At 51.2% G+C, this 26,047-nt stretch overlaps 4 protein-coding genes across 4 annotated transcripts; 1 reads left to right on the top strand and 3 right to left on the bottom strand.

Annotated features, from left to right (window-relative positions):
- Nucleotides 1–2,109: 2,109 nt before the first annotated feature.
- NCLIV_001490 (conserved hypothetical protein) lies at nt 2,110–8,446 on the bottom strand (the record flags this gene model as incomplete). Its single annotated transcript, XM_003879647.1, has 7 exons — nt 2,110–2,235; nt 3,138–3,289; nt 4,778–4,840; nt 6,390–6,562; nt 6,933–7,128; nt 7,346–7,561; nt 8,359–8,446. 7 exons carry the CDS (start codon nt 8,444–8,446, stop codon nt 2,110–2,112), a joined length of 1,014 nt encoding a protein of 337 aa, XP_003879696.1.
- Nucleotides 8,447–9,860: 1,414 nt separating this feature from the next.
- Nucleotides 9,861–11,054, bottom strand: NCLIV_001480 (conserved hypothetical protein; the record flags this gene model as incomplete). Its single annotated transcript, XM_003879646.1, has 1 exon — nt 9,861–11,054. The coding sequence occupies one exon, from the start codon at nt 11,052–11,054 to the stop codon at nt 9,861–9,863; it is 1,194 nt and encodes a 397-aa protein (XP_003879695.1).
- A 4,507-nt stretch (nt 11,055–15,561) lies between these two features.
- Nucleotides 15,562–19,033, bottom strand: NCLIV_001470 (putative rhodanese-like domain containing protein; the record flags this gene model as incomplete). Its single annotated transcript, XM_003879645.1, has 3 exons — nt 15,562–16,944; nt 17,209–17,388; nt 18,185–19,033. 3 exons carry the CDS (start codon nt 19,031–19,033, stop codon nt 15,562–15,564), a joined length of 2,412 nt encoding a protein of 803 aa, XP_003879694.1.
- A 5,323-nt stretch (nt 19,034–24,356) lies between these two features.
- NCLIV_001460 (uncharacterized protein) lies at nt 24,357–25,349 on the top strand (the record flags this gene model as incomplete). Its single annotated transcript, XM_003879644.1, has 1 exon — nt 24,357–25,349. One exon carries the CDS (start codon nt 24,357–24,359, stop codon nt 25,347–25,349), a length of 993 nt encoding a protein of 330 aa, XP_003879693.1.
- Between the last annotated feature and the right edge of the window lie 698 nt (nt 25,350–26,047).

The raw sequence follows: 26,047 nt of genomic DNA, 5'->3' as shown, positions 1-26,047 counted from the left end.
CTTGGTGGTGTATGATGATCTAGACGTGCTCGTCGAATTCTGACAGAGCTTTTCCAAGAATAAGAATTACACAAGTGGTTTGCTGATAGTGCTGTGGATAATGCTAAACCCCCTAAACTAGAGTTTAACTAGCCGAGGCACTAACGCACGAGCGCCGACGACGGCATTTCGGCAACTCCCGAGCACAGGTGGTGGATGTAGCCGGGAAAAATATTCATTATTCTGGCCCTCGCTTTCACCCGAGGCGCCACAACCTCTGCTTTCTGTTTTCATCAGAGAGACTTCGAAACCCCGGGAATTTTTCACGCCCCACTTGCACTCGACAATGCTATTTAATCATTCTCGCTTCCCTAGAGCTCCGGACTGTGGTCGGGGATTGCCATGCAAGTGCTGAATCACATCGACAAAGGACGCTTGGCTGAAGAACAAAATTCTGGGAGGCGGGTGGCAAGATAGGACGGAATGGTTAATAATATTGTGCATGGCAGTAGTCCAAGTGCGGCTCCCCGATTCAGCTATTCACACTATGAGACGGTTAGAGCTGCCGGATGTATCTGGCCGGCGTGCTCTAAAATTGAATGTTACTCACGTTCGTTTCATCGTGACGTTGCGGTGATGCAGCAAATTATTAGATCCCTGTCGACCTTGCGCGCCGCAATGCGTGCCCTTCAGGCAAATTCGAGCCCATTACAGTCGTGATGCAAGAACTGGCTTTATGTGGCACTGCGCTAACAAGATGGAGCGATTTGATTCGCCGTGAATCGTGGAGTCCAGTCAGACCCTCAATAATCGCCTACCGCCTGGCGAGTTCGACAGCAGCTTTCTTTACCGAGAAATAGGAAATCCGGCTCTTAAAAAAAGAAACTTGGCAGATTGCTCACATGTAATTTTGTCAAAGAGTTCTCTCTTTCGTCACATGTAGTAGTCGCAGAATGCCGGGTATGTCACGATGTCATGTAGCATTTGCAATGCAAAGCGTAAATAACGGAACCAAGTTTTGGCGCCTTCCATAGCTTGGTGCTCGGCGTCCCCAATGCCAATTAGTCCTTGGCATGAGGCAGAGCTTCGGTATTGCTTTACCGCGCTGTTCCCGTGTTTCGTTATCCGGAATGGCACGAATCCATGCAGACAATATCTGTCTAGGACAGAATTAAACAAGCTGCTGGCATGAGGAAACTTCCCTTGTGGTGCGGCTTTTTTCAGGCAACTGGTACGAAATGATTCCCCCCAGGTCGGTCATTCTGTCTTTTTCTGGGGAATTTCTGGGGAACATTACGGTCATCGAACACGGGTGCCACAACACTCACTAGCTTCCCCTTCCAAATGTCTCCACGTGGGCCTGCGTGCAAATAAAGGTGTGCATTTCTCTCTTGATGAGTTACATCTCCGCCACCCCACGAAAATATTTTGGATGTGTATGCATCGGTAAATGAAGCAACGTAGGATTTTCGTGTTCTCTCTAGTTTACAGAACGGTGAGTCTGTACAAACCCATATATATAGAGGAGGGAAAAAGCATACGGACGCTCCTTGACTGCAAGGGTCGCCACGTAAGTCTACAACAGAATCAACTGGAATGGACAACTGAGGACCCATTTTCGGACGGATGCAGAGACAGTCCAGATGATCAGTTCCTCAAAATAGTACAGGCAACTTTCTTCGCTCTTTAAAACACCCTATGGACCCTCGAACTAAGAAGGGCCTCCCCTAGACACTCTCGACTCGTGACCTCTTGGGAGGAGCCACGGGCAAATAAATTGTACACACATTCATTTGGTCCTTCACGGAAATACTGAGATGTTCCATATACCGAAAAACAGTAAAATCGTTTCCTTCCCCTGCCCAAACAATTCAACAACATTCCCTTCATCCCACGCTGTAGGCCGAGCGAGACGCCAGCCTCCTCCCTTAAATTACGGAAACACAACCAGAGACCTGATGGCTGTCTTCGTCTACAGCGTGGCCTCGTGTTTTCTTACCGTTCAATTTCACAAGTATTCCGTGTTTTTGAGCGGGCTTTTGCTTCGGAAAAAGTAGCGCCTTTTCTGGATAACTCACACATTTTATATCGAATTTATGTTTAACCGGAAAGGTACGCCCAGTGTTGTAACTACACTGGCTCAGCATCTTCAGAGTACAGAATTTCCTTGAGGAGATCAAGCAGCTCCTGCTCCTCATGTTGGTTATCCTTCCAGTCTTTTGCTTCGCAGAAACGTTCAATTTCGCCTAGTTTTTCCTGAAAAAGAAGCAGGAGGATAGAACCCGACGTGACTGACAGATGCCTGGGAGGAAAAGTGGAAGCAAGTCCAGTGCGCCATTCCGTTCTTCCTGACACGGTGCAATTGTGTCTCCCTTTTATATGGGCGCGTTGCTTGGAAAAGTAAACGCGTATGAAAGAAAAGATCTACAGGTCACACAATGCGTCGGAGACACTCAGTCTCGTCATGAGCCTGTTTCATGTCTCCGGTTATCTCCGTGAGAGTATCTGTGAGAATTGTCACCCAATTGTTAGATACTTGCCGGGGAGGCAGCGTACTGCCACAAGCATTAACCGAAATGTAGGCACGGATCCACAAAACTGTATGTACAAAATATGAGATATTAACAGACACATACAATTAGATACACGTATATTCCTTGATGCATGTAGGACACTCGAGGGGATAGCAAGCACGTTCTATCTGTCCTACTTCCTTGTGCCTTCTAACTCTCTGTTAGAGATCCACACCAGCACTTTTGCGAAACAATTAAAGCCAATCCGAGTGTGCGGCTGCATCTCTTCCACTACGTAAACGGGAAAACCCGATGTTCTCATATCCCAGAATGACATGGAAAAAATGGCATCCTGGAAAACAGTATTTCTCCACAACCCAGTCTCGCCGCCAGCAACGCATTCCTTCTTCATCGAAACAATATCATTCGTACATATGGAAGCATCTACCTAGATCTATACATCTGTAATCAGAGGACACCTTAGCGTAAACTGAGGGGTCAAGTATATACACACTGTACAAGGATTGATTGTGTCCATCTGTGCATCAAAGATGAGACTCGGTATATGTTTTAGACGCTAACTTTCTGGCTGCGTCTTTACATTTAGATATGGATACACGCGTAACCCGTTGTCTCTGCGTTTACCAGATACGCATTTCGTTCTCTCATGAGAATCAGCTGCTCGAGTTTCAAGTGCTTCGCTGCCTGCTGACATTGCTCGTCCAAGTCGAGAAGGCATTCGAGCTCGTGGACTGCTTCGCCGACGATTTCCTTGTCTCCCAGGGTGGCTGAGGTGTCTGAAGACGGAGAGGTGACAGAACTTGTAGGAGGAAACGGTGTTTCCTCATCGAGAACACAAGATAGCACGCGACTCGCTCGCCCACTGCGTCCAGTTTCCCGACAGTCTTCCTTCTCGGCACACATGTGGCCTCTCCGTAATTGATATTTCTCGCCCCTAGAGGACGTTCGGGGTTCTCGGATCGAGGAAGACACAGTGGACGGACTGGGAGGACACAACGGGCTTTGAGCCGCCGAAGACGATATTGAAGATATTGTTTTTGTGTCTTGTTGGCACGGAGTATATGCATGGGAGGTACTTTCAGAAGCGAGAAGGTAGAATGAGGGCGAGTGGACGGGCAAGACTCTATGCCGTGGATGCCCACACCCGGTAGACGAATTAGAGGAGAGGAAGGTCGCACTCATCATCAATAAAAAAACCGATAACCAAAGCGAAAAGAGGCGATGAAGCAGGCACCCAGGAACTCACATCACTGCATGTAATGCTCTCCACTGTTAAAGGAAGATACCTCACGAATCATGACCAAAACTCCCCGACGTTCACAACTATATGTTTATACGTTTACACATACCATTCGCATTAAAAAGGCGGATATCAATGACAACATATTCTTATATAAGCACAAGGTGAATACACCTACATGCATATACGTGAATAGGACGAGTGTATATACATATATATAGAGAGAGGGAGAGATGCAGATATAGGCATGCACGTTTCTGTGCAGCTATCTTCGTATCTATCTACCTTTGCACGCCTATGTAACCAACCTTCTCTTCCTTGTTCTCTGCATTTACGCTATAACGTATACACACATTTTCCCTTATGTCTGTAGGGAGAAGATAGTACGGCTACTTCCGCCTACTGATTTTTTCTCTATTTCCGTTATTTGTGTTGCAGTGGGTGTCAGGTGCCTGCACTTAAAAATTCAAATATCCGAAACGGCAGACGTGAGATATTGCAGCGAAAAATCGAGCAGCAATAACGAATCGATTTTTGGGAGGATGCGACAGCGAAGAGGAAATGGAGCTGCAAATGTCATTTTGACTTCGAACGTTGTCCACCAAACATCCGCGTAACAACTGCATGCGGTCGCTCGACGTCTTGATTGCGAAAAGACCCTCGTTGTCTAGGAAAAAGGTCCACCGCCGCAGACTCCAACACAATAAATGACAAACCTCGAATGTAGCTACCCTTAGCATTGCGCATTCTGTAGAAGCTACTGGTTTTTTCCAAAGAGAAACATCCCCAGGAGCTCCCACAGTCTCTCCGAACGTGTCCTGGAAAACAGCGCCGGTAGCTAGTCACGCAGCACACTCAGCGATATCTATGCGTTTGCGCAGGGCATGTTTTCGTGATACGGGATTCTAAATTTTTGCTCATGGCTTCTCCCGTAGTTTCCATTTCCTTGAAGAGCTCTATGGTTTCCCTACAGAAAGCCCCAATTGAAGGATTCAGGAAAGGACACGAAAAAACGTCCCCTTACGTGCTGCGTTCCCCTGTGTCTTGCGCGTCTCATCGCCCGTCAGAATTTTGGCGAATAGAAGCGCTGGCAGCAGCCGAAAGCAAACATTCCCTTATTCTCTTTTCCCATAAATAACTGATTTACCAATACAAACTAATGTGCACTTAACAGCTACACGAGCGTTCGCAGTTTTCCGGTTTGGAGTCGGTAAGTGGGTATGCCGTCGGGCTCGTGGAGAGGGTTCTGCTATGCTAGCGAGGAAAAAAAGAGCTATAGACCTGTGTAGAGCGGATGGCATCTGGAAGGCTCAAGTTGGAGACGAATTGGAAGAGTCTGGTGGTGGGGAAGACCTAAAAAACCGTGGAGGTTTTGCCAGCTCCTGCCCCAAGTCTGAAGTCGTATAGCCGGTCAGTCGATTCTGTAAGATATACTGCGTCAGTAAACACCACAAAAATCAACGCTCTGTGAGCGTCGCGACGAAATATTTCCGAGTAAAACCAACTTCACCAACTAGGATAATCATGGGGACATAGGATAACCGTTATGAGTTCGGGTAGAATAACGTTACATTGGGTTAGTAAATCTGCGGCTTAAAAAACACATTTCAGTATCAATTCGATGGCTTGATTGCCGTGGAGGTTGGAGGCGACGCAGCAGTGGTTCTATCTGTAGAGGCCACTGATATTTTATAGTTATTTCTGCTGGATCCGCCACCACGTAAAACTACACGCCTACAGCTTCTGTTCTTTAGCCGCTCTCGCTCTTCCGTCGGTCTTGCTGATAATTAACTTTGGAACAATAAGGGACGCTTTCACCATTTTTCATGTATTGTGCGAGAACTTCTCAACATCAGTACTTATTCGTCATATTCGCTTTCAGAAGGCGTGTGAATGTTAAACATTTGCGGTCGATCTTGCAGATGCCATGGTTCTGTTGCGTGTACTGTAGCTGATGCTTTTCGTATGTGGTTTTCACCGGGAGAAATGATGGCGAATCTATGACTCAAGGAGCTCTGTGACATCAGACCTGAGAGAAAGCATATCCACAGACCCGGTGTTGGTACACATAGGGAAGCACTCAAAGGGTGTAGAAGGTCGGAAAGAGTCATCCCATTGTGCTTGCAACGTGTTACTCAGCAACAAAATATCCTAGAGACATGAAAATGGAACTGAAGAACAAGCGTATGGTTTGAGATGTATATACATATGTAACGCACTCGCGTCACGAAGAGGCAGCAGCAAGGCAGTAGTAGAAGATGCGCCGCCTCTCGGACGGTGCGGAATGGTGCCACAGTAGTCACGAACCCCACCACCTCATTTTCAACCAGGGAAACCCCACTTTCGACATGCCTTCAGTTCACAATGCTTTTCGCATCTGAAAAAATTGGTGTTAAGAAGGATGATGAGAGACCAGCGAGGCATCCTACAACCACGAAACGACACTGATAAAGAGCATCGTTCCATTCGAACTCCGGCGATGCAAACACGAAGAGCCATCGAAAGGCATCATGTGCCCAATCAGGAATTGAATCGCCCGACAAGGTATAAACCACTGACCAAATGAGTCCTTCCAGGTGGATCAAGGTACGCCATCGAGCTAGAGGAACCCAGAAATTCAAAGGGGTGAAACTCACCTTTACTCCTAAGTTGCCTGATCAGCTGAGTGACGAGCGCCTCGTGCTGCTGGTGTGTCGGTGTATGAGCGTTGGCAGTCAAAGCACACTCCACTACGCGTCCATTGGGACAGATGACGTACGCTCCGGGGAAGGAGACACGCATATTGCCTCCTCCCGCGGCGTGTAGGTAGCTGCATTACACCCCAAGAAAAAAGCCAGGACAACCGTGGCTGCTTCAATGGTTCCAAAAAAACAGCGGAATCTCTGTGAGCACCACACTGTGCCCATCAATCTCATAATTGGAGAAGACGGTACAGCCGTTCAGAACACTCAGCATAGACTGATACTACGGTCTAGAGCTGTGTGTATCCCAGAAAGACCAGTGATTTCTGGTGGAAATGAAGAGTTGCTAGGAGTTATGTAATTCGTCGAGAACCGCGGACAGATGCATGATGGAGACAGCAACACCTCAACAGTCTCCTAGCTTTTTTTCGAGTCTTTTCATGTAGAGAAGACAGGAGAAACAGTCGCCTGCAGTCACGAACGCAGAAGGCACCTTACTTTTGCCCGCTTTTGCTCTTGACGACGAAAGTGACACTTCTTTGTTCCGTCAAAGTGACACTGCCGTCAAGCTCGCTGAATTGCTTCTCCACCCAGCTGCCAGCATGTTCGACCATATAAAGAAGCGAGCCTCCTGACCATTCCTCGTTCTTCAGGAGCTCGTGATCCAGGCGGAGAGTAATTCCCGTTGTGGTGACTGTGAACACACGAACAGACGTGGTGTTTCTATCTACTGCGGCCGTTTTCAATCAACAGCCTCAGCAACCGCCGTGACGCCAGAGCTTCGCCTGTTGCCATTAGGAGGAGCACTCTGAGCAAAAGCAAGTAAGCATGGCAAAGACATGCCAGTTCCACGCTAACGAAACGTCGATGGGTTTTGCCAGGTCGCCACACCCTGTTCGATACCCGCCTACTTTTATCCACGTCGGCTACTTCGCCATCACGGATGGTTGTAACGGGAGCTCCAGGCGGAAAGCAGTAGCAGCGTCGTCCTCGAAAACGAGAATAGAACTCGGTGGGAACATCATTCGACGGCCACTCAACGGAGTTATACCGACTTCCAGTCCCTGGTTGACAGTCGCATCCAGGTAGGGCCTGTGCAGGGAAATCGGCATCGTCGCTGTCTCCGTCTGAAATGAGCGTAACAGCAAGCACGAGCAACCACTAGTCGTTGATGGTGCAAAGGAACGAGGGTTCCAGGTTATCTGCATAAATATGATGTCAGGCACGGAGAGTCTGGTCTTTGGGCAGTGCTGGTATTAAGGCACCGGGAAGCCCTCAAAATTACTTGACAAGATTTCGGGGGGGTATGGATATCAACAAAATAGGGAGTTCAGTGTCTATGCTTGCTTGTACCCTGTTGGCAGAGCCAATAGTTGTCACACATGTGCGCAACCGCCTGCCTTGTTAAGGCTCCTCACTTCTTCAGAACTACAACTTTTCACATGGAAGCAATGATGATTCCACTTGCTGTGTATAGAGTCTCTGGAATATCATTTTTCAAAGCGAAAGGTACATGTGGATCTTCTGCTTCCCACGTGCCCACCACAAACGCGTATGCGAGATAAGCTTCGCTAGTGCAGCTGCCGACGTCTTGAGTTGTTACACTGTTTTCCGTAGGAATACCAGCAATAATACGATGGCTGTGAGAGAGAAACGTCATTTTCGGTTGCAAATGCAACCACAGGTGTCGGGCCTCCTCCCTACAACGAGAAAACGATCGCACGGACAAAAACCATGTCAGCTGTGGACGTGGAGGCACCTTCTCCCTAGCTCCGAAACGGTATGTTGCACGACTGAGGTAGCGAATCCAAGATCGGAGGCAGGCAGATGTAGAGGGCGCGTAGGGACGAGAAATGTGGGACTGCGGACCGGTCACAACGGGCGAATTTTTGTACTGACAACATAGGCTCAGCGATAACCGTACCAGTAAAGAAGCAGCATTTGAGCCTCTTGGTGTTGGGGACGAAGAACACGCCAATGAACAGTGAATCTGCATTGCAGGGATCTTCCATCACGAACAGCATCTCCTGGTTGTGCCATTCCCCCCCCGTCGTACTCCCGCTGTCGTTACTTGTTCCGCGGACACGTAGTGAGTCTCCAAATTTGGCAGTGTCGGCTTCTGTCTCTTCGGCACGGGAGGCCGCTGTCGTGCTCTTGGGACCTTCGACATAGTAGTGCACGTTGCATCGTTTCCTAGCAACACACACAGGACGCATGCTTCAACCGAGTGTCTTTTACAGCGCTCTAGAGGAGCTTTGGAAGGCTGGCGTGTACTAGCGAGGAAAGGCTGCCGCACAAAAAGGAAGTACCACTGGGGTTGCAGCGTTTCTAAAGGGCCACTCGACGGTGGTCTTCTCACGTCAGATGGCCTTTCGAAAAGGTAGGTAAAGGGCTTGGTACTCGTCCGTTGGTCTACGATCCAGAGGCATATATTGGGTTGGAGAAAGGGTCACGCTACGCTGGTGAGCCGGTTGTAGCGGTGGACGAGTTCCGTACCATTTTCGGTTCCTTCCCCCTTCCCTTCTGAATGCGGGAATAGCATATAAAAGAACAAAGCGATCCGGGCCCAATGCTGCTGTCGTCCCGGACTCATCGCCGACGGCCTCATTGAACCTGTCGTCTTGTATCGCAGGTGTAGTCGCTCTATCACACCGCGTAATAGACTGGACAGCGTGCCACAAACGTTGGTATCGGAGCACCGCCTTGTGTTGCACGGACGTGAACATATCCTCTGAAAAAAAACGAGCCCACACGAAATAAGTTGTTATGCGTGCCCGGTGGACTCGACCAGAAACACGAGTGGTCTCCCTCACGTACAGTTTTGGTCGATAAGCGTTACCGTTTCAAGCTCAGGACCCTACCCGTCGAAAGGGTTCGCACTGCCCACTCTTCATTACTGTACTTCTACTGACTATCCTGACGTGATCTCTTAGTAGGGGGATTTATCTTTCGTTAGCGGTACGAAAAAGATAACGAAAACTTGTTCTTGTACTTTTTAGCACGCCGAGAAGGAATTGTGTTCTTTGCGAATTTTGAATCACCGCACAACCTCTGTCGCTCTGTGGCTTTGTCCGCCACATCATAATCTTTTTTTTGTGTACGTCACAGCACCCTCTGCACAGTCGTCCCATCAAGATGAGTAAGGAAAACCGGGGTTTGATAGAGGATTGCCTGTTAGGCATTACTCAGACAAGTGTACCACATGATCAATATCGTCAGTGACCTCGGGAGCATTGCGTCAGATGGTGCTTGGAAACGTCAGAGTACGTGCGTTTCAAAGAAAAGTCGTTTCTGTCACTTGTCGCGAAACTCGTGTGCTTGGTAATATCAGCAGCCTCGTGAAGCAACTTCTCCGCTTCATGAGTGAGTGCGGATTCTTGCGTAGGATTGCGATGACAGAATTTCTGCTAGCCGCACAGCACAGGCCTATAAGGTTAGCCTGAGAACAGGCGCTATGCTTTCAGACTGACCCCATCCATGAGATCCGGCAAGGAGGCGCCACTGATCTTCAACGAGCAACGAAACCTCCTCCGCTGCTCTACTCCGGATGCTACCAGAGGGCAGGTGTGGAGCAATAGCGGCATACTGGTCCAGGAGTTCACTCTTTTCAGCAAACCCTGGCCGCAGCATTTTCTCCGTAGCTTCAATCGGGTTCGAGATGCCAACGTCCATCCAGTTTTGTGCTGGCAAAGTCACATGTTCCGCTGTTTCGCGAAGGCTAAAACCTTCCACGGACAGGAGAGGCGGTGATGCATGATCTGACGTGAATCCAGTTTGCGGCCCACAAGTAGTGACACCGTGGCATCCTTTCCCATTTGGTTCGAGGACAAAGTGCTGATCAGTTGACTCCACATTTTTGTCACAAGGTGGGTCTTTTGGAACGTCACCTTGGCCTGCCATAAGATTGCAGCAACCCACTCGAGCTGCTTGGGTGCCACTGTGGTGCACACAGACCAGATCTTCATCATGCTGTTCATCTCGAGTTTCCTTCTCGGCTGAAGAGGCAAATGAATCATTGCCTTCTCCTGCATCAACAGAACTATCTTTTGTCTTCCAAAGACCAAATGCCGCAACCGCTGCCGCAGCCGCGGAGAATGGACGCTCGAGTAATGTCGGGGGACTGTGGCCGGCCAAACCCATTGTGCTGGTGCGTTGAGAGGACAAGGAAGCCTTGCTCGCACAGTAACGCTCTGTCGCACGTGACTCGATTGAAAAATCGTCTTTGCTTATGGCCGGGACCGCTGAATTTTCGTCGACATCTGTGCTCGGTAAAATCTGTTGTCCGTTTGCCTCCTTACTGTTGCCACCAGCTGCTGAATCGTGCTGCCGCGGGCTTGGCAGAGGTCGTAGGTCCCCACTTTGGACACCAGAGACTCCATGAAATGACTTGTCTCTTGGTGACGGTAACAAATATCGCAGACTCTGCTCTTTTCCTTCCTTCTGAGATAAATCGAACTCTTCATCAACAGAAGAATACGTTGACGATGCAGATGGAGAGGACGGCAGAGATCTGAAATCAGGGGAGAGTCGGGGAGAGACACTACACGATGTTTGATTTCCAAGGAGCTGGGGAGGTGGCGGAAGACGACGTGAAGGGTGATAGCTATTCGCTTTCTTCATGATGCCAGTTTTTTTCCGGACGGCGATAGTGTTGACATTGTTGGACGTCGAGGCGATATTGTGTTTGTCTTCGCTGTTGTTGAAATGGTATCCTATTACACTATTCTCCGTGCCAATCCACGCAGTTCTGTCATGTTCAGGCGCCAGCACTCGGTTTTTAGCCTTCTTGTTCACAGGAAACGAAGCACATGTGTCGTATCTTGAGCAGCTAGTGGTGTCGGAATCAGAATACTGCGTCCGTCGACATCCAACAGAGGAAGAAAGTGGTTGCGCTGGACGCTCCAATCTTAGACTGACATCATTGTTGCCCACGCCGCCCTTAGGTCTCCGTCGTCTTTTACCCTGAGAATTTTCCCGGCTAGCGAGTTTTATGGCGGTACTTCAGGACGAAATTTAACCGACTGTGGCTGCGGTAACATCAGCCGCCGGGAGCGTTGAGTTTCCTTATCCGCAAACGTCTCTGAACATAAAATTGTTACACCGTGCTCGACAAGACATCCTCATAATAAGGCAGAAGATGAGGTTAGAGAAGTATGTGGAAACGTAATAGGACCACACGCTGGATCATCGACCCTAACTCGTCGACATCCTGTTGCGGGCGTTCTCGACGCGCCGTGTTTTGGAATAGAACCTATGAAGAACCGTGCTAGTCGATTTCTGACGTCCAGATATGTAACCACGTTCCAATCACAAAGATAAACACGGTGACAACAGGGGTGGAATGGGGACAGAAAGGAGGATTAAGGTTTTCCATTGATTGTGGAACGCAGAGTGGTCGCAGTGTGCAAGGGACATTGGGGACAGGCGCACGACCTACCTATTGCGGTTTTGTCCCCGATTCAGAGCCAAAAAGTTGGTCGTGACGACCTAGATCTGTAGCCAGGTGCGGTAAGCACCGCCCTGCCGCGCTTGATCTACGGATACAGAATAACGGCGTTGAAGAAACAACAGCGGCAAAAAACAGTTGTCGCTTGCCGCTAGTGCGCGCTGCATGTCAGCTGACTGTCATAAAAAGCTGCTGTCCTCGCAGAAAAACACAAATCTCCGATATGTTGCACACAACCGGGCTGAGAGCCGAAGGTGCCGAGGCCGGACCAGCGGAGACACGGCCTGGTGAAGAGGGACAAGCGATACCGTGTGTAGGTGGCATGGGATGAAGCTAGATTGAGTGCTGACAAGCGCTGGTATTTTCTCGATTATTGTTGCGACAACCAGAGCAGCGACCCAGAAAACTGTCATTTTGCCTTCAGGAGTTTCGGCGGGCCATGTATTTCCGTAGGTAAATGCACAACTTGCGAAGACACACATGAAACGTGGCAATTGATACTCGTCGGCTGGCACGATGGAGAAAACCCATTGTCGTTTGGCTTTGTCGTTGCCGGCATAGCGAAAAAGTCAGGTCTCAAGAAACCCTAACGCCTCTAAACATTCGTCGCAGCCACGTAAGGAGGCACCAATGAAAGAGCCTCACTTGTTTCAATATGAAACTGAAGAGGAATATCAAGAGAAAGAAACTATGTGGTTTATCATCATTGCGGCTCCACAAACAGGCGTTGGCCGCCGGTTTTCTCCATGGGAAACTCATCTTCACAAAACAAAATACTTATTAGCTGTTCATAGACTTCGACTGGACTACAACGGCTAGGATTTTTTGCTAGGGTACTGTGTCGACGGTCTTGCTACAGGGAGCTCGCTATGTAGGGCCGACATCTAGGTAAGCAGAGCTGGATACTGCCTTTTCGTGCTGCACGTTAAAAAGACCTGGAGTTGAGGGTTTCTTTAGCGTCGGTGCGTGAAACTCCGTGGCAATGGACTGCTTATGTTCCGTTTTTTTCACGCAAAGCAGTAAGCCAATAGAACGTTCACTCGGCCGTGCACTACTTTCCCCTTGTGCCGTCAGTTGCGTTTCGGGGGCATTGGTGTGCGTCCCGGTGGCGTAACTAAAAAACTTCAGTCAGCCGCTTCAGCTGTTATTGAGAGGCGTCCACATATTTCATGAATATTACGGTCTAAAAGGGGTGAATGCGCTTGCCAGCCGACGCGCGCTGCTCAGAATGGCAAGGGCATGTAATATATGGGACTTAATGCAATGGGCAACGAAGCAATGCAAACCGGGAGAGGCTGAAGAGCGCCGAATCCGGGAGCCGAGCACCCATGCACGAAACAAAGATGATAATGACGGCCGTGCCTCCTGCCACGGTTTAATAACTGGGCACGTGAATACACTGGATCGTACGTATTTGGAGAACGCTCCAGCTTTCCTGCCGGTATGAAGATACAAAAAAATGTTTTCATGCAAGAGAGAAAAAGTTGGATCTGCCAGAAAATCATTGTAAGAGCATAGCGTGTGATACTGTGAAACGGGGTACCTTCCGAAGAATTATGTAGCAGAGGAATTTCCGGCATATACTTGACTTCCAACACGCCGTATAACCTTACTCCATCAAATAATGGCCCGAAGGCTAACTACCCAAAAACGTTTATTTGAATATGAATTGCCTTCAAGCAGCTCATAGGTCCGTCTAGGCATGACCTCACAGGCAGTCAGATCATTGGCCGTGTTCCGAATATGAAAGGCCAAAAACCCGTTTGGTCACTGGTCACGATATGGGTATATACCCGAACGTAGCAATAAATTCGTGCATCACTATATAATACAGCATGCCGTAATTCGTTGGAGTATCACTCAGAGTCGGAAGGCAGAAAGTAATTCTGCGATAAAATTTCGAGAATCTGGTCGCTCAGTATAGTACACTTCTGCCGTGGTCTGACGTTCACCTGCGCGACCGGCGAATCCAGAGACCGGAATTGCTCAAGCCCGTGGCAACATCTGGAGTAGATTGGCCGAAGTGGAGAGAGACAATGAGATAAGAGAGTCCTGTCATTTACGATGCAGTTCCGCCAATCAAGGCAGTGGCGAGGGGACTCAACACGGTTATCAATTCCGCCAGTTGTGTTATACCACAAGACTTGCGTTCACAGGTGATCATCCCCGGTTAGAGGTTAGCAAGAATCTTCTTTACGAATGAGTCCATCCAATGGGGCTCGGAGAGACACTCGGCCAGCGCCAAGCTTACTGCGTTGGAAACCTGCATAAAGATACAACCGTGTGCATGTCGTGAGAGAGGGAGCGTCAATTCGTATCAATATACCTGCCGTGTGATTCGTTTTATGCCGTCCTGGTTTTAGAGCTGTTACTACCTCTGGGGAGTGTTTGATCTACTCGAATAATTATTTTCTTTATACTACACGTGTTGACATTCGGTACCTAAATTCGCCGGGTAGCGGTGAGCGCAGAGCCGCTTCTTTCGTCCCACCGATTCGCTCCTCTCCCCTACACAGCACATCCTGATGGAGCGGTATGTATCCTCTTTGTCCATACGTTCGGCCCCCATGCGCGTCAACATATTTTCCCAAACAAGAGAACGCACACTTACAACAGCGGCTGCAGCAGATGCACAGAATGAATGGTGCGCCCCTCAGCACACGGGAAAACCGTGACTAGTGTGTATGGTTGACCGAGATATACCCACGGGGAAAACGTGAAAGGCAATGCCACCTCAGAAGGCCTGACCTGGCAAGGAGCGACAGGACGGTGGAGCTGTAAACTGCAAAGTTGCGCAATTGCCTCAGCTCCCGAGGCGTCAAGGGCGGGAGCCGGCGGAGATCCATCACAGGCGCGCGGGGTGTCGCAACTAGTACCGCTACTCTCGGCTCCGCTAGTCCATCTTTGGGATGAAGGCTCTGTACTGCTGCTGCGTTGCTGTCTGCTCCGGTCGCAGGAGCCCCGGTGCGCGAGGCGGCGTGAGCCTTCACTTGCTGGGGGACTCATTGCCAGGAGCTGTCGCCGCAGTGCCTTCCCAATTGCAGACGAGGATGCTTGCCGTAGCTAACGAGATCAACCACGCAGAAAAGCAAAGTGGGCGCGAGTAGCAAAGGATCGGATTAGATACAACCGTTTCGCGCTGAGCACCCAGGATTCGAACGAATTCTGCCAGGCGCGTCGCAGGAGGCGCCGACGTACAGACCTTCACAGGAACTAGCCACACACACACACACGGTCAGCCGATGGCGACTCTCCAGGAGAACAGGAAACCGGAGAAGGCGGCCGTCGAAGGCATGGGTCCGCCGCCCATTCCTCGGCAGTTGGGAAGTTTGGCTTCGCTCCGCGGCGTTTTGCAAGTTTTAGCACTCTGTGACCGCACATACTCTCAACCGCTACATCCAACGCCTACGATATTCTAAAAGAGTGAGAGAGCGTGAACCAAGCTTGGACCAAAAAAGAAGTGATACCAAAAATCAGCCTCGGGGGATAGTGCACGTGGTACGTTCTTTGTCTCTCTTAGATACCTAAAGATGCTGAACAGAGCGTTCAGGAGGTTCTATTTCAGCGCTGCATGCCAACGCGGCCGGTGTACCGTACTCCCGTTGCCAGGCTGTGCACCACGCAGTCCGTTGGGACGTCGAGGTATCACAGAATATGGCGAAGCCAGAGGCATGTGACGTATCAGGCTGAGAGAGGGGATTTCGTCTTGTGCTTATCTCGATAAAACAGCTGTGTCTCATACGGATGGCCTCCCCGGCTCACTTTTTCCTGCTGAACTCTGAGCAAGAGCATGTCCACTAAAGAGTCGTCAATGTCGGGATGCACAAAACTGCTTCTCCCCTGAGCGTCTCCAAGGCTGGGACAGGCGGCTGTGTCGTCCCTCGGTGCAAGGAGCGAAGCAGATCGATCTCCAGAGGGTAAACTATCAGCGTCCTCTGCATGGCTAGCGTTTTTCGTCTGTTGGGGTCCTATTGCGTCAATGAGAAAAGAGGCGCCTTTAGTTTTGTTTCTCGTGAGGCCGGCTGAAGCTGCGCAGAGTCGGGCGCTCATGAGTGCTTTTCTTACAACCGCTCCATCGAGAGAATGCTTGACGATCTTGATGCTCACGGCATCGCACACGTTCACATGGCCGAGTTTCCGAAGAGCGCTCGCGGCCTGTTTCGCCCGGCTGCCGTCACTGCAGTAGACCACGAGCGGAGTCTCCTTGTTTCTCGGCAACAAGTGGAGGCAAGACAAGAATTGTTCGCTGGGCACGTTGATGCTGCCTGCCACTTTTTCTGCTGCAAACTCTTGCGGCGACCGCACGTCCAGCAGGAGGACACTCGGCTCCATCAGGTACCGGTGCACGCGATCGAGAATCGAAAACTGATTCGTGTTCTTGCTAGCCACCGAGCTTCGCCCCCTTCCAGATCTGGTCTCTCCACTTTCAGTTTCCGTCGGCACTTTCTGCTCCGCTGCTGCCCCTCCTTCGTCTTTCCCGTCCTTCTCCTGGAGGCCAGGAACCGACCTGGACGTGCGCGGTCTGTTTTGCTGGAGATACTCGAACTGCTTCAGGTGTTCGTGAAGCTGCTGCCTTTGTGCACCCGTCAGCGTGTGCCTCGTGGCCGAAGACGAGGCGATGCCTTTGGCGTGCGGTGACGCGCTGGCGTCGGTCTCCCCTAGACGCTGTCGTTTTTCCAGCTCCTGCCGTTGCTCTTCGATGTGCTTCTCTTTCTCCTCTAGTTGGCGTTGCTGTCGGAGAATCGTCTCCAGTAAATCCTGCTGCTGTTGCATCTGTTGTCGGTGTTGCTCCGCCTGCTGCTCCAGCTGCCGCTGAATCTCCTTCTGTTGCGCCTGGAGCTGCAGGAAGACTTCTTCTTGCTTCTCGTCGCGCACCTGCTCCTCTGACAACCGCTTCACATCGGACGGGATGAAGAGCGACAGCGTGCGGGCTCGCCCAGGTGTTGGAGGTGGAGGGGTGGGGTCAAATGTCGGCAGTGTCCCCTGCTGAAACACGGCTTTCTCCGCCAACGCAGAGCCGCGACGCTTCCATCCTCCTGGATCTGCTTCAGGTGTTGTCGAACTCTAAAATAATGCCACGGCACACGACAGAAAACCGTCGCCTCGGTTACGTTGCCGAGGCAGCTCAGCTCGTTTCTCGCTTTATTGCTTCAAGCTTTGGAAAAAACGTCGGGAGGAAACTTTAGCTGGCCAGGTTGCGGAACTTCTCGTGAAGAGGTGTTTCCTGACAAGTCGTGACAGCGCACTGCGGAGACCTCCGCTCTTATGCCTCCTGCCAGGGGAGCGACGAAGTCCCTCAGCCAACACAGGTCTAGGAAGATGCCTCACCCGTATGCCAATGGCGTCTGCAGCATCGCCCTCTTTGATGCTGCGCTGGAGCTGGGTCAGCCGGACAGATCCTTCGTTCTTTTGCATGCCCCCTTCGGGAGTAGGGATCGTCAAATGAGAAGCGGTGGTTCGCCTTCGCCACTGTTGCTTCTTCAACGCTTTCTTGGCTTCTTCGCTGGCCTGACGCCACTCAGGCGGGTAAGTCAGAGGAATGTCCATACGCCGCAAACAAAAGGCACAGTATGTTTTTCGAGTCGTGTGAGGCACCACGGAATCTGAGCCAGAACGCCGCAGTTGCAAAGACAGCCGCGCGACCAGCTACGTTGTGAAGTCGGAGCTCTTCTCGAGAGCTGGAAAGGCGTCTCGCAGCCGAGGTAGTGATTTCAGTATCTTTCGCACACGCTGACTACCAGAGGAACAGAGTAACGGAGGGAGTGTCAGGGGAACACGTACCTCTTCTTCCTCTTCCTTCTGCTGCTGGAGGAGCTGGCGTTGCATGTCCTTGCTGACAGAGAGTGACAACGACCGTAGTTTCCCTGGAGTACGCGGGGGTGAGGGCTTCCGTGTTAGATCCCGGGGGGGAGACAACGAGTTCTCTGGTTCTGAGAGCATTTTTCTTGCTTCAAATGCCAGCGCCGAGCTTCGCCGTCTCCAGTCACCGGGGACACGAGCGACAGCGCCGCTTGTCGGGTACGAGGGCTTGTTGTAGAGGGATATCTCAGGCTGAGTGCGACAGCACCACCACATTGCATGTGCCTCGGGGTCGTTCACATTCTAATTCCACCACTCGATCGATGAGGAGAAAAAACAGGCAGATAACTTGTGCAAGAAAGAGTACTTTGTCACAAGTGACGCGGTTCGATAGGTGGTAAATGGACCCCGGCAGAAAGGACACACCTAACAAGAGCAGTTTGGAGCGGCGTAGGGGTTCATCACAGACACAAACCGGGGGAGAGCACCGGATGTTTAGTCTTACCTCTGCTGCGAATGCGACTCCCATCCCTGCTGAACCATGCTTCGTCTTGTGCGAGTTCTGCAACGCACTCGACACTTTCTCGTGTGCCTGCGCAGGCGTTGCTCCCACGCGCTCGGCGAGGGCTACCATGTCGATGTCGGGGCTCCCTGGATCTTCGTCGTCGGATGACGTCGCCATTGATACGACAGAGTCCTGTTTCGACATCGCAGCTTGCGGGGCCTTGATGACGACTGCACAGTTGGTGTTTGTCGCCATCACCTTGCTCGTGTCGGACGGTGCAGAGGCGATTGTAGCCACCTCTTGAAGTAGCGGCGGATGGTTCGCTGACAGCAACCGCTCTCTCTGGAGAGTAAAAGATTCCTTCTTCCGGTTCAGGGCCCAGCCTTCCCCCGCTGGTCGCTTATCGATTCTGTCACCCGCAGCAGATTGGCCTGTGGTATCTTCGAGCCGTTGAGTAGCGGCGCCAGGCTGTCCTGATGGAGTCTGTGACCTCCTCTCAGCGTCGCTGCCGTATCTGCATGCATTAACTGGAACATAAGCGAGGTACGCATCTCCGTCGTTATTGATATCCGCTGCCGAACATCTTCTTGGGTCGGTCCCGCTGATTTCCACGACCTCACCGCTGCTGACGGAAGACGTTGCCCACGGGTATCCGCCACACGTTTGTTGAGAACCGGCCCGTCTCCAATCAGGGGTTGTTTCCGGTGTAAACGGTTTTGTTCCGGCCTCTCCCGCGCAAGAGTCAGTAGATTGTGGTTGCGCTGACGACTTAGTCGGGGTCGCTTCTTCTTTGCCTCTGTTTCCTGCGTTCTCTACTCTCCCCAGTTCAGGTAGAATCGACAGGGTCATCTGAGGGCACGAACGACTGCTAGATGGGGACTGAGGGCGGAATGCCGTGGAACGCGTCACAACTTGGTGAATGTTGATTGGGGACGGGGACTCAGATGCTAGCGAAGCAGCCTCACTAGCGGCCCTCGGCTCTTCCAAGGGACCGGGGTGCTTCCCTGCAGCTAGCAGTGTATGCCTAGGGCTCATGCTGTTGGAAAGCGCAGTCGCGAGCTTGACGCTCAGACACCGAAAGACACCAACAAGATAAAATATCGGGTTCTCCAGTTGAGGCAAGATATTCTTGCCAGCAGCAACTATAAGGAAGACAAGGGCGGCCCCCACACATGGGGCGCCGTCTAGAAAATTCAAGTCACACCACGCCAGTGTGGTTCCGGGTGCAGAAACCGAAAAAAGTGAATCTGGAAAAATTCTGCTTAGTGACGTTTGCTTCTCTTCTCGACCAATAAAAACCAACGACAGATCGGAGTTCTTTGCTTATATATGATGTGCACCCCCTCTTGTTGGTCGCATCTGTACCGTACGCATAGATTTCTCTGGCGCTAGCCCACTCTCTACACGTAACTATATGAGCGGTATGCATACAAGCGGTCCTAGGAATGACACTTATCCTTATACTGATGGAACAAATACTTGTGTGATTTAAAACGGTGACGTTCGCTTGTGCGACGGGTCACAAGGTCTTCTATATTGCGCTACGGAACGGACACGAGTCGCCAAAAGATAGAGGGGCAGAGAAAAGAAAAGAGAAAAAAGAGTTCCACAGGATGAACCGAGGAGAAGCTGGACGACGGACCCAAGAGTGGCCTAGAGACGACGACAGACCGAAAGAAACTCGAGCTCGACCAGAAGGATCGCAAATTTCTGAACCGGAGTGTATCCAGCGTAGCGAATGATATGCTCTCATCCTGTAAGCCACAACTACACGCTAGAAATCGGCAATGGGGCTCCTGGCGGCGGCGAACGAGAAGGCGACAGCGTCGTGAATTGAGGCTTGCATCCTCAGGCGCAAATAACACGCTGCTTCCACCAAACTCCTCCCTTAGCTTCACAAGAACTCTTTACGCTTTCATGTGGCGCCGATGGGAACATAGAACGCCCGTACAGGTGAGCAACTGTCGATTGGGGGCCAGCCTCTGTCCGGTTAACGCGACAGTCATGCGCTGAATCCGTTCCTGAGCTTTCTCCTGCCAAGAAAGCAAACGGGCTGCTTGATTTTAGTTCACGCCATGCCATTTTCGACACATTCGTGTGACGACGACGCGCTGAGTTACTACAATGGGCTCACAGCGCACATCACGGCCAGAAGTGCGACCTTGCACGTGCTGCGGATCATCAATTGTCTCATCCGAAGTAAGGAAGCGCTACTCAATCAGAAACAGCATAGAGGCAGTATCTAAATAAGCTTAATGGGAACCACTTTCGTTGATGGGCTGTCAAATCGAGCTCTCTCAGGGCGCAGCCTCACGAAGGGCGGTGATTAGGCGACACCGGAGAAAGCCCCAGTAGACAACAGGCCCGATTTCCCAGTTTTAGAAAATATTTATGGACCAAAGAAGGCAACCTGACCGATCTTCTCCACACGAAAAGGATTTCTGTGCCTTGGGTGTTAGCAAGAAGCCAAGTTTCCGTCAACAAAGGACGGCTTTAGGGAGAGAAGCACCAACAACAACCCACAAGCTAGAATCTAGAGCAGCAACTTGACGAGCGTCATTGATGGCGTAGAAATGGCAGCCATGAGCCTGTTAGACGATGTCGAAGACTAGTAGTTTTATGGTGTTACAGGAAATTTGGGCAGTATTCAGTACGGGAACACAGCCTTGCATCGGACGCCTGCACGAAATAGGAAAGTGCAATAGTATACTTTGAAACAAACATAGCAGTGCTCCACGAATCAAACAATATCTCGCTTTTCGGCTTCCGTTACATTTCAACAGGAATCTATCAAAATGACTGTAGGGGAGCTGCAGCAATTTTCACCAACCTAAAATTTGCTGTCAGCCACATCAGAGCGAAGCTGCTTTGTCCGCACTTCCAAATGAGATGGTGGCATCGGTACCTTCAGTAAGCAAAACAGTGTTTGTCGTCATTCTGGTCTGCAGAGAGTACGTGAGTATCCGGCTTCCGCTTCAAATTATTTGTCACCAGAGAGTTGGTATGTACCAGCGAATGAACAACCAGTGCATGCACTTCGTCCTATTCGGAAAAAGTATCCTGCTACGGTCAAGACCGTTTTTGTGTACTGCAGAAAATGAATCAAAACCCACTGTACAGGCATACGACACTGCTATGGTTGAAGCGGCAAGACGCAGTTTTCCGTCATTTGACCCCCGAGTGGCCGAGGCCTAAGGAGAGTGGCAACACGCGCTCTCAAACCGTAGCAGGTACCATGTTCCACAACTTGGCAGCTAGTGGTGGCGTGTACCGATCTTATTATTGTCGGGTTCCTGCTCTTTATTTTGAGCTACCAGGACTGCGTATCACACGGTACTAGTAGTTTCGCCGGACAGACACCGCTCAAGCGGCCTGTCCTCAAATGCAAAATATGAGTTTAGAATGGGCTTCCACGTGGTGGGTCATTGCCTCTGGGGTTTCCGGATGCCGCTTACCCGGAGAAGACTCACTTCTTTGTGGTCCATATCGAGCAGAGCCTGTTTGTATATTTGAGCTAGATAGAGGCAAGAAACGTTAGGTTATCCACTTTCAGCAGCGCACTGCCATTGTGACTCACTTGCATACTGACAGTGACGTGACATCGCTACCAAGAAGAACAAGCAGAAAAGGCTCGTCTAGCACCCACACACCAAAGAGATAAACAATGGCGCCACCGGCATTTGGGCGGTAGACAAATTTGCTGAGGAGATACGGAAGGAAACCAAATGGCAAGGAACTAATGGGAATGGCGATAACATGCTTTCGGTTATCCAGGTTCCCCTGAGATAAGTTTTAGTCTAAGCCAAGGCGAAAAAAGGCATTGTAGGCCCCTGAGCTGCAACACTGGACAGCGGATGGGACTTGGAAGCACGGGCACGGAATTCACTGCACCCGGCAGCGACGGCATGTTTTTCTGGTGTAAGACTGCATCGTGCGCGGGAAGAAGACGTTGAGAAGCATTGAAGCGCAGGCAGTGGACTCTGGCACCACTGACACGGAAATCAACATATAACAGAGTGACCGCGATGCTTCATTCGTAGAAGTTGCGTGCGTCATTCAACCGAGACTATTGAAGACACCAGCACTGGCCGCACCCCGCTCTTGCTTGAGGGGAATTTCGGGAACCAGGGACGCGTACGACCGTTTCTTAACACCACATCAGTGTCTGTACTGTAGAGCCTGCGATCTAAATGTAATGACGTCCTCTATGACACCTTGAGTGGATGCCAAGGAAAGTCGATAGGTCTGCTTCGTGGAGTGAGCGCTGCCTTTGTCTTGCAAGAAGGATGGCCGCGCCACCCTGTCGCAAACAACTCCATCGCTAGCTGGACGCTAGCCTCCGAGCGGGTAAGCCCGCACAGCATATTCAGGCGTTGCACTGAAATTTCAGGAGAGACAGAACATACGCCCAAACTACATCTCGCTTGTCGGGCCTGCAACTTGTTGCTGTATCCTCCGTCTGTAGAGTTTGATGTGTTCCTCACTCTGCGAAATCAGCCACAGGCCGACCAAGGGGTAGCGAGCCTGCACGCTTCCGTTTGAGTAACTGGCCACACAGAAAAGCAGCGTGTCGCGCCCTGTGAAAGTTATCCTTTTTTCGGTAGTGTCTCTGTTTAACTGCTGTCTCTGCAATGCAGACAACAGTGATATGCCCAGCATCCTCCTTTGAGCGGTTCGCTTGCCTCCACTTTGTGCGATGGCAGACAAGCGAATCGAGCCAACCGCTTTAGCTTGGTAGACTGACCGTGGCTGCTGACGGGGACGGCTTTGGGTTCCCTTTCGCGCCAAAACAATGTATCGCGGTGTGAAACGCCATGCCCGCAGAATGGAACAGGCTCGGCACTCCGTTCTATTTTTGACACTTCTGTTGCCGTTATACTTTGGTGATGTCAGAGCAGTTGCGCACAGCTCCTTGCCGCCGCATCGCTACAGCGCTCAACGCTTGCTCGGTAGCAGTGCAACCTCAATTGCGACTGAAAAGACAGAAGCTGCTACTTTAGGCGCATCAGCGGAAGACGGTGGGAAACGCAACGAAAAGCAAATAGCGGGCGAACCCCTCCCCTCTTGGCTTCAAATAGCGGGCACACTTCCCCTGTTCTCTCGGAGTCCACACCACGCCCAACGCACAAGGGGGCAGTCACCCGCGCCTCCTTCCCGAAATCGGGTAACGAACACTGCTCAGGCGCGTGCTCCCCGTAGCCGAGGAGGCCCTATGCGCCGCCAAACTGGCGGATTTCCCTATGCACACCGACGAAGCCCTCAGCCGGGTGGACCTGTAGCGGCCGGCCCTCCATTCACCAGAGTTCCGCGTGCTGGAATGGACGCTTTTGAGCCGTTTGGTCCACGAGTTCAGCAGCGACTGGTCGCACAAGCGCCTCTATCTCCATTCGCTCGTGTACCACGACCTTACTCTCCGGCTCCTCGTAATTACAGGGGCGATCCCGGAGGCTTCGGCCCTTTTCAGCTAGAAGACCCTGACATTGATTCATTACCCCATTCTGAGCCCCTTCCTCATACACGAGATGGGGAACCGTCTACGGGTGCTAGAATCGACAGAGCAAACCCACCATTCTTGCCACCTCCGCTGCCGTATTCACCTCGGGCGCTCAGCGCCGCCGCGCCCACAGGCCTAGGGTCCTTGCCATCGGCGTCGAAGAACGTAGATTCGCACACCCCGCCTGCAGCCAAGGCAAGCAAAACCCTGCCAGAAGGCACGAAACCGCCATTGCCTCGGCCGTGGGTAGAACCTTGTGCCTGTTCAAGTGTGAGGAGATCGGAACTTAGACAAGGCCAACGTTTTCTTGCTGCTGTTGTCGGGGGGGGCTCACCGCAAACTGCATCCACTGTACAGAAGCCGTTGCCAGCAAGGCCTGAGCCCCGTGCAGCTTTCCCTGGCAATCAGTTACCTGATCCACGGACGATGCAACCAAGGATGTTGCCTGAGGCACCACAATTTCCCGCTCAGACTCCACTCCATCGGCAACCCCATTCTGCAGCACAGAACTGGAGAGCCTTCCTGCAGATAAGCACGCCAGCGTCTGCGGTTCCTCCTTCGAGCCTGCTCTCGTCTGGGAATCAAGCGATATCACAGAGCTTCGACCGTCTGATTCCTCCGAAGGCAAGTTATTCGGTTTCCGCCCCAGATGGGAGCACGCGGCTTTTTATGCGCGGGATGTTCCTAGGTTCCGGAACCACAGGAATCGTAACTGAGCTCATTGAAAAAACAACAGGTTCAACTTTCGCGGCGAAATTTTTCTTCAGAGAAGTGGCGTTAATGGATGGCGCGCCTCCGGCTGCTCTTCAAGCCGCCCATAAGCGACTGAAAAAAGAAGAAGCCGGAAACAGATTGCTGCGTACAAAGGCAGGGCCCGTCAGCGACTTGTGGCAAAAAGGCCTCGTTGCCAGTCTAGGCACTTACAAATTGAGTGCCAGAAGCGGGGAGGGAAGCCAGTTGCTAGGCACAAATTTGGTGGATCCCCAGTACGACGGGCTTGAAGGTCACCAACTTATGGTCGTTACCGATTTTCTCCTCTTCCCATTGATCGGACCCAGCTTAGCATCGTTGTCTCGCAATGCTTTCTCTGAGAACGCATTGAAATATCTCTTTCACAAGCTTGTTACAACGGTTGCATCCCTCCACCAGAGTGGCTTTGTTCACGGCAACATCCGAGCCTCCAGTATTGTCATCAAGAGAACAACAGGAGAGGCTGCACTCGCAGACTTCTCTGTTCTTATGCCATCTGGGAGTCCTCTGGCTGAAAAAGCGAACATACATCCCACACAGTGCGAGCCGGAACGCGTCCGGACTATCTTCGGCCTGGGCACTCAGCTGCCGGCGAGCGAGGCCTTGGATTCGTGGAATTTGGGCCAGTTGCTCTTTCGCCTTTTGTGTGGATTTGAAAAGTCTGCCTGGGATCTCGGGCAGGTGTTCGCGGGATTTGCCGCGGAGATGCCGTGGGAAACGGCGACAGAGCAGTTTTACCGTCAAGTTATAGTGGGAGTGAAACGTGAAAAATTCGACGCCTCCTGCCAGGCTTTGACTGGGGCGAAATTGCAACTCATGAGCATGGTAAAGCTGTTACTGGATCCCGTTCTTGAAATGAGGTGGACAGCACGGAAACTGGTGAACGAACACAACTTCTTTAAGGTAGTAGAAGATGCGTGAGCAATAGAGTAATACGGCTTTGTGGCATTCCTCGCAGTCCCTGTGTGCGCGTCATCGGTGGGCAGCATATGAAGACTCAACCTCTGCACTTTGTCTTCGCTTGTCATTCAGTTGCCGAATGCAATCGAAACCACTTAGTGGACGAGTGGCGCATGTGTGGCGGTCAGAAGCTACGACAAAGGTTGAACGATGAACGTTTTTACTGGCGATTGTTCTCTAGACTGGCGGTTGTGCGAACAAGGGCCTTTTATGCCAGGTTAAAAGTGAAAGATAACCGGGGCACCTTTGTTATGATTGCGTTCAATTTGTTTTATAAGGGAGAATCGAATTTTTTCGTGACGAACTGCGAGGGTAGTACCAGAGCACTCGCTTGTCTCGTCTCTTGTGAGTTCCCCAATTCTTGAAGCTGAATACATATCGTTCTGACCCACCAGGGTGTCTGGTTTCATTCCAGGGTCAGAGGGGTGTCCAAATCTTCGTCTTTCTTTCCGGGTGAGGTTGTCACCTGTGCCAAATTGAAGGTACGATTCCCGCTCAGTTACCCTCCGGTGTCTAGCGACGGTCCCCTTGTCCAGCTCCCAAGGATGCGCATTTTACCTCTAAAGCGTGACTGGAACACATCAACAGTTCCACAGAGTCTGACACTCAAACGCTCGTGCATGTTGTCTTTTTGTGGGGACACGCTCGCCTTACGCCCA

The sequence above is a fragment of the Neospora caninum genome, chromosome Ia (assembly GCF_000208865.1).
Source record: "Neospora caninum Liverpool complete genome, chromosome Ia".
In the NCBI taxonomy this organism is placed as follows: domain Eukaryota; phylum Apicomplexa; class Conoidasida; order Eucoccidiorida; family Sarcocystidae; genus Neospora; species Neospora caninum.
The sequence above is the reverse complement of the archived record's forward strand: the minus strand, read 5'-3'. Positions and strand labels throughout refer to the sequence as shown.